General features: G+C 33.7%; 2 protein-coding genes across 2 annotated transcripts; one reads left to right on the forward strand and one right to left on the reverse strand.

The window, feature by feature from the left end:
* Positions 1-586: 586 nt before the first annotated feature.
* On the reverse strand, positions 587-1855 carry LOC136980424 (general transcription factor II-I repeat domain-containing protein 2-like). The gene has a single exon (XM_067276564.1). The coding sequence runs from the start codon at positions 1853-1855 to the stop codon at positions 587-589; it is 1269 nt and encodes a 422-aa protein (XP_067132665.1).
* Positions 1856-4450: 2595 nt separating this feature from the next.
* On the forward strand, positions 4451-5536 carry LOC136980507 (uncharacterized). Its single transcript, XM_067276663.1, has 2 exons — positions 4451-4856; positions 4944-5536. Exons 1-2 carry the CDS (start codon positions 4533-4535, stop codon positions 5424-5426), a joined length of 807 nt encoding a protein of 268 aa, XP_067132764.1. The 5' UTR covers positions 4451-4532; the 3' UTR covers positions 5427-5536.
* The last annotated feature ends 1942 nt before the right edge of the window (positions 5537-7478 follow it).

Here is a 7478-nt window from a genome sequence, read left to right on the forward strand (position 1 = left end):
ATGATTATAAATGTAGTTACTTCATATATGTTAAATTGTTATTTTAATGAATATTAACACATTCTGAGTGATTAAAAATAATGAGCACGACAGGAAAAAATTTAGTGTATTGGTTTTATTTTCCATTCATTACGTATTAAGGCAAATATGGTTGTTTGCCTTAATACGTGCATTTGATGATAATTTATTTGTGATTAAACGAAATAGATTTATTAATACAATTCTAATTTTTTTCCTTATTTTGATCTTTAAAGTCACACCTTATCCAATATGCAAGATCATCCTACACGCGAGTAAAAAAGGTATATTATAAAACATTATAATTCTGTTATTAAAATTGAATTTAAAACAATTTACATTAAAATAACATTTTTAATTACAATACATTTTGCAAAATTTTTAAACGGTTCATCTACCCTATAATAATAATTTCCAGTTACTTAATTTTTCGGCAACATTTGGTGGCGTCATCTGCTATCATATTTTATTTTACAAACTTTTTAGATTTTTAACTATTATAATTTTAATTTAGGTGATTTATGCAATAGATATTGACAGCTTTCGAAGTGAGACAAGTTTTCTTTTCCTATTTGTTTTCGCCAAAGTAATAATTTTTGTTTGAAAGCGTTAATATTATCAAATAGCGTTGTAACAACATGATTTTGCCTCGAAGCTTAAGTTGATTAAGATGACTTGTAATATCAACTGAGAAAGCCAGGTCCTTTATCCATTGTCCATCTTTTAATTCAGCGCATTCATAATTTTTTGTTTCCAAGAAAATTGTGATTTCGTCCACCAATGTGAACAATCGTTTTAACACTTTATGACTCGAAAGCCAACGAACTTCCGTATAATACGGTAGATCGGTGTATTCACATTCTATATGTTCCAGAAATGAAGCAAATTGACGATTATTAAGTTCACGTGCTCGAATATAATTTACAATTTTGGTGACTATTTTTAAAACATGTCCGATATTTAAAACTTTGGAGCACAGTACTTGCTGGTGAATAATAGAATAAAAATGTTCAAAATTATTATTACCATGCTGTTTGCATGTTTCTTTTAAACTTGCGACAACTCTTTTAGTAATACCGATCATGATAGGTGCACCATCAGTTGCGAGACAAACCAACTTTTCCAATGGTAACTTATACTTCTTCAAAACTTCCATAAGTGCAACAAAAATATCAGCTCCAGTGGTTGTATTATGCATAGGAATGATTTCCAAAAGTTCTTCACTTATTTTTAAATTAACATCGCATCGGCGAATAAAACCAACCAGCTGAGCGATATTTCGAATATCTGTACTTTCATCAATTGCAATAGAGTAGGCTTGAAATGTTGATATTCTTGAATTATGCTGATTTCTCAAATTATCGGCTATTTCGTCAACTCTGCTAGCTACAGTATTTCGACTTAAACTTACACTTTTAAATTTTTTTATTTGTTCTGGATGTAATACTTCCACCGCTTTAATTAAGCATTCACCAATAAATTTCCCTTCGATGGTAAATGCTTTCGATCTGCTTGCGATTAAATTCAATAATATATAACTAACTTTTACAGCAGCTGTATTGTCTTCAACAGATTTAGTGAATACACTTTGTTGTTTTTGAAGAATTAATTTCAATTCCGACAATTTCTCTTCACGAAGTATTGCAACGTATTGGTCATAGTTTCTTTTATGATTTCTGTCATAATGCCTTTTAAGATTATATTCCTTAGGAACTGAAATAGAGATTTTATATATCAAGCATAATATTTTATTCTTGTTTTGGACACAAAAATATTGCAGTTCCCATTTTTGTTGAAAATTACGATGTTCCTCTTCAATTGACCTTTTCTTACTCATTGTTCTTGAAGTTTGATTATATTTTTATTAAATAACTTTTTAGTTTAATATGCATAAAAACCAAAATCCACTTTAGAGTACAGAATATTATTCGCAAACGATTGAGCAAACACTGCACTTTACGACGACTTTCTTAATCGAGTTCGTTTGATCAACCGGCTTTCCCGCCAAAACTCGACCTTTTTATATGGATTGAAGATAGGATTGATTGACCAATCAGCGCTCTGTAGCTCTGTCGGAAATCCGGCGACGTTTTGATGACAGGTGGCCAACCAGCAATCCTGCTTTCGAAACCAACGGCCATTTCTCCAACGTCGATCATTGCTCGTTTGAAAGTAGAGAAAAGGTGGTAATCGTACGTACAGACAATTCTAATCCCAACAATGATGATACTCCGCGAACAGAATAACACAAAAATTAAGAGTTGCAGATTCCTTCTTTAACAAGTAATTTATTCTCTCCTTGAACCGGTTCTTAATCAGTTGATCCCAACTTACAAAGCAAACTGGAGTATTATACAACGGCGTTGGACCCCTTTTTCTGAGCAATCAATTCCATACGATGCGACAGATATCCGCGAGTTGACTTATAAGTATAATTTATAACTAAAGAAAAAGAAGTAGAAAAAATAAGTATCTAAGAATAGTACGAAGGGGAAGAAAGAAATACCCGGGATTTTCGGTCTCGTGATTTTGGATATGTCACCGTCTCAGCCTTTTCTCTGAACAGTTCTTTCTCTTTTCCTTCCTTCTCTACACCTCAAACTTGGTGTCCTATCAATATCTTCCTAAGTTCTTTTATGGAACGTTCTTATTATTGGAATATGAGCGGCTCCACGTAGGCCCAGCCTCTCTCTTCAGACCTGGAGCACTACCATTGTACGTCTTCTCTTTCTGGAGTTCGAGCCAAAAGTGTCTCACCTCTCGTTCCCATGACCCCAGGAATTTTCCTCTCCTTTGTTTTCCCAGTCCACTTCTCAAAAACGGTGACTTCACCTCAGGGAAAAAGGGTTGGAAAGGAAATTTCTAGAACAGTTAGAACAAAGAACAGAGATTCTAACATACAGATTTCTAACATAATATAATATGTACAAATATCAGTATGGCTGATGGCCACACAAACATGTGTCGTGTATCAGATTAGATCTCTCCGCGTTCTATCATGTTTCTGATCGTCTTGTGTTTTTATCTCCGTTCAGCTTCGGCCGCCGCTTTTCATTTGACGCCTCGCGCCAGCGCGCAGCGTCCCAAGCGATGATGCAACCACATGCGACGCCAGCGTCAACCAAAAAGTTCAAACTTTCCAACTTCAAGCGTCAAAGCTTGATATTTAACAATTTTTTTTAAAAGTTTCGGCGGCCGCAACCTATGTATTGGCGGGCCGCGTGTTTGACATGCCTAGGTTAAGGTAACTGGCCCCTATTCAGGCGTTACAGACGTGGAGAAAAACCCGGAAAACTTCACGTACAGTACCAGTCCGACCTGGCGAAGCGCGAACCCCCCGACCGAACACCCAGTGTTCAGGGAACGGAAACGTTGACCAATGCTGGGTCGTCGCGGGGTAATGCTCACAGAACGAGAAATAACGCCACATTGAACCGGAAAACGCGTGGGTCGCCCTTTGTTTTCGCAAAATTAGCAGCGAGGTAACTTGGAAACGCCGATGAAATCCGTGGCAATCGACGAAAACCGAGAGTAATTTTTCGACGAGGCGTTACAGCGTGAGTGGCTGCGACTGTGCGACCTCTGGTGGTGTATGAGATTACGCTTCGTTTTAGTTTCCATAATTAGTTTCTATTTACATATTTCCAACGACGGAACCGTTGTTAGACGTTTGTGCGATAGAAAGTTTACTAAAAGAAAAATCTGTATACTCATAAAAGAAATATTTATGGTATAAATGTCGATGTATTAAAACCCTGTAATATTAATTGTGGTTTATGTGACAATAAATTCACAAGTTACAACGATTTACGTGACTATTTAAGTACATCCCATGAGATGAAAATATATAAGGAAGAAGCGAAATTCAAAAACTTGGAAAGTATTTATATATCAGAATTCCTTAGTACATTTGTTAGGATTATATTTGATACTAATTAATTGTTATTTTATGAAGAATCGCGATTCATTTTTATACAATTTCAGAATTCCAGAGTTGGAAATTAGCAAAAGAGAAGGAATTTAAATGCATATATATAAAACAGACGGGCTTTAGAACTTCACAGGGAAATAATACTTACTACATCTGTCATCGATCAGGAACTCCAAACTTGATAAAAATGAGAGAAAACGACAACTTAAAAGTCTAGGATCCTGCAAAATGACATCGTGCTGTCCTTCTACAATAGAACTTTTTCACAGTTACAAAAGATTCTAAAGAATTTATATGTACTGTACATTGTTTGCAGCACACACACATGATTCAGACCTTGCACATATTCATCTCAGTAAGGATGAAAAGACTTAAATAGCAAGTAAATTGGCTATGGGAGGGAGTTTTGATAAGATACTAGATGATGTTAGAAATAATGTGCAGGGATCTTTGCAGCGCATACATCTGCTTAATTATAAGGAGTTAAAAATATATTGAAAAACAGTTTCACATTTATCGTTCTTTGAGATTGCATGATAATGATGCTATAAGTGTAGAGATTTGGGTAAATAACATATCAAAAATGAAAGAAAAATTCCCTGTAATATTTTACAAGCTTCAGGGAAAGGATTGCAGTAGTTGTTTACTCGAAAAGGGTGATTTTATGCTCATGTTAATGACACCTTTTCAAGCATCATCATTACAGCAATTTGGTAATAATATACTTTGTCTAGATTCCACACATGAAACTACTAACTATGATTTCCTATTAACTACACTTCTAGTTGTAGATGCACATGGAGGAGGGTTTTCTGCTGCTTATCTATTGTCTAACAGAGTAGATACAGCAATTCTCATGCATTTTTTCAATGTAATCTGTGATAAAGTTGGTTCTACTGAGTCAAAAGTATTTATGTCAGATAATGATCCTGCATTTTCTAATGCATGGATTCATGTAATGCCAGAAACACAAAATCATTTACTTTGTATATAGTATGTAAACAGGAACTGGAGAAAACAATTCCAGAAAGTAAAAGGTACACAAAAAACTAAGATGCAAGTGTATAAATGTATCAGGATGCTATTGGAAAAAAGAAATGAGGAAGAATTTCAATCCCTTTTAGATAGTGTGCTTAATGATCTGTTAACTAATGATATTACACGAGATTTTGGAAATCATTTTTTGTGCCGTTATGCAAACAGAGTTTACCAGTGGGCATATTGTTACAGGAGAGGTTTAGGGATAAATTGTAATATGTATGTGGAATCTTTTCATAAAATTCTTAAGCACATTTGTCTCCAAGGAAAGAAAGGAAAAAGGTTGGATAGGGTAATTTATGCACTAATGAGATTCACCAGGGATAAACTATTTGACAGACTGCATAAGACAATTAAGGGTAAATTATCTTCTCGCTTAAAACAGATTGGAAATAATCATATTAAAAGTAAAAATATAAATAAAAATAGTATAGTTTAGGTCAACTGTGCAACGTGGCATGTTCCATCACAAGAGGGAAATGTAAAATACAGCGTTTGCAAAGAAACAGATGACAACTGTCCAGCGGAAAACTGCCATCTCAGGTGTGTAAAGTGTAATATATCCATAGTTACAGTTGCAGTTGCGTAAAAGAAAATCAGTTTCAAGTTTAACTAAGCCAACCGAGTTAGAAAAGTCTTATATTAAGGCTCAACTTGATACTATTGATGGAGATCATATATATGCTATAAAAAATCTCTGATTGAATGATCATTTGCCATTGTATATGCTTTGTATATTTAAATTTTTATTCATAAAAAATATTTGTTTCCTTTTACTATTAAAATTTCTAACAAACTATCCCTCTTGTTCTTCAATCTAATAACATTTGTAAAAAAAATGTTTGATATTATTTTGGCGCCAGTGTTACAAAACACAGTTAAGCAAATAAAGTTGCTTAACTGTTGCACCAAACTGTTGCACCCAACTTTTGGTGCTGTTGCTTACAGCACCAAAAGTTGGGAAAAAACAAATCTCTTAAATAATAATTTAGTATGTAAATTTTCATGCAGGCGTCAAGCTCCTTTTTATTATTATTTTGGTGAAATGGGAAGAATGAGCAATTGTCATTGTATATGTTTTATATATTTAAATGTTTTTTAAATAAAAATTTTTATACGTAAGAAATGTGTATTGTGTACGATACGCACGTGGTGAGTGTAATTCAACAAGAGGATAAGCATATGTTCTTTCTTTATCCGTTTATTTTCTTTACGGGATTCTTTTACAGATTTCGACATCCACGTGTGTGTTCTTTTACATATACTTTCTGAAGATACTCGGATAGAATCGTTAAATATAAACTCGCGACAAAAAAAAAAAAAAAAAAAAAAAAAACTGATCAGACGGTCATCATCTGATACGGGGATTGTAGACCGCAGCCATCTCGAGGAACTTCCAAGTTCCACCACCAGATGTCGCACAGTCGCAGCCACTCACGCTGTAACGCCTCGTAATTTTTTGCGAAAAAAATCGACGAAAACCGAAACCGACGATAATCGAAGTCAACGAAAACCGGGGTATTACTGTAATTGTTTATTTATAGTGTTTGATCCGACCATACTCAGTACGTTGCTAATTTTTTCGGATAGTGTTTTTTTTTTTTTTTTGCAGAATATAAGTAGTGTTCTTGTGTTTTTATTATAGTTATAGTTTGTTTGTGAAAATTTTTATTTCAACTTGTGAAAATATTTACAATGAAAAACTACATTTTGAATTTTATCATGTTATGAACCACAATGTTGAAGTTAAAATCCTTCTAAGGAGCTAATAATTGTGAGAAATGAAAGAAGTGTTGCATTTTTTCAACAAAAATAGACAAAGAAAACATGCCAGTAAGTGAAAGAGACTGATATGTAGATACTGCACCATTAGGATGTGTACAAATTGTGCATTATCTACATCATTCTGGATAACAAAACTATATTAATATGAACTAACCTTTTGTCTGTTATGTTATAGACAACAACCATAGACACTGAAGCCGTGAGCCTAAAGTGGGATTGGAAAATTACCAAACAGAAGTCCACTGTTAAATAAGCGAAATAAAGTGAACTGTTTTAATTATAGTCTCTGTTAATTGCGATAATTATGAAAGACATGATAAATACTAGTTTCACTGTTAGAAGAAACCTTTACTTATAACTTGTTATATTTTTACTTATTATCCAATGGCATAAAGCTTAATTTTGAGGGTAGTAATGAGTTTTAAAAAATTGTAAATATTAATAACGAATAACATTTTCATTAAAGAAAGAAATGTCTTGTTACTTTCTTTAAAAATTAAAAAAAAAAAAAAACTAATTAGGGTCGTTTTCCCTATTTCCGTATTTTAACCCTCATCTTAGATGAGGGTTAAAATACTTCCTTCCCTTTGTACACTTTTACACAACGAGTTAGAATGTTCTAGCTCGCTTGCCTTTACACAACACAAATGCCACGCTCCCTTGACTAAAAGGGAAATGGCGGATGTGAATTCAATTTTCTTTCAAC

The sequence above is a fragment of the Centruroides vittatus genome, unplaced genomic scaffold (assembly GCF_030686945.1).
Source record: "Centruroides vittatus isolate TY-2023 unplaced genomic scaffold, ASM3068694v2 contig_10, whole genome shotgun sequence".
Classification (NCBI taxonomy): Eukaryota; Metazoa; Arthropoda; class Arachnida; order Scorpiones; family Buthidae; genus Centruroides; species Centruroides vittatus.

Excerpts from the sequence above, each read along its gene's own strand:
- LOC136980424 (XM_067276564.1), bottom strand. The coding sequence starts at position 1,855 with ATGAGTAAGAAAAGGTCAATTGAAGAGGAACATCGTAATTTTCAACAA.
- LOC136980507 (XM_067276663.1), top strand. The coding sequence starts at position 4,533 with ATGAAAGAAAAATTCCCTGTAATATTTTACAAGCTTCAGGGAAAGGAT. Across the intron at positions 4,857-4,943 it reads TTGGTTCTACTGAGTCAAAA|TATGTAAACAGGAACTGGAG; the intron begins GTATTTATGTCA and ends CTTTGTATATAG.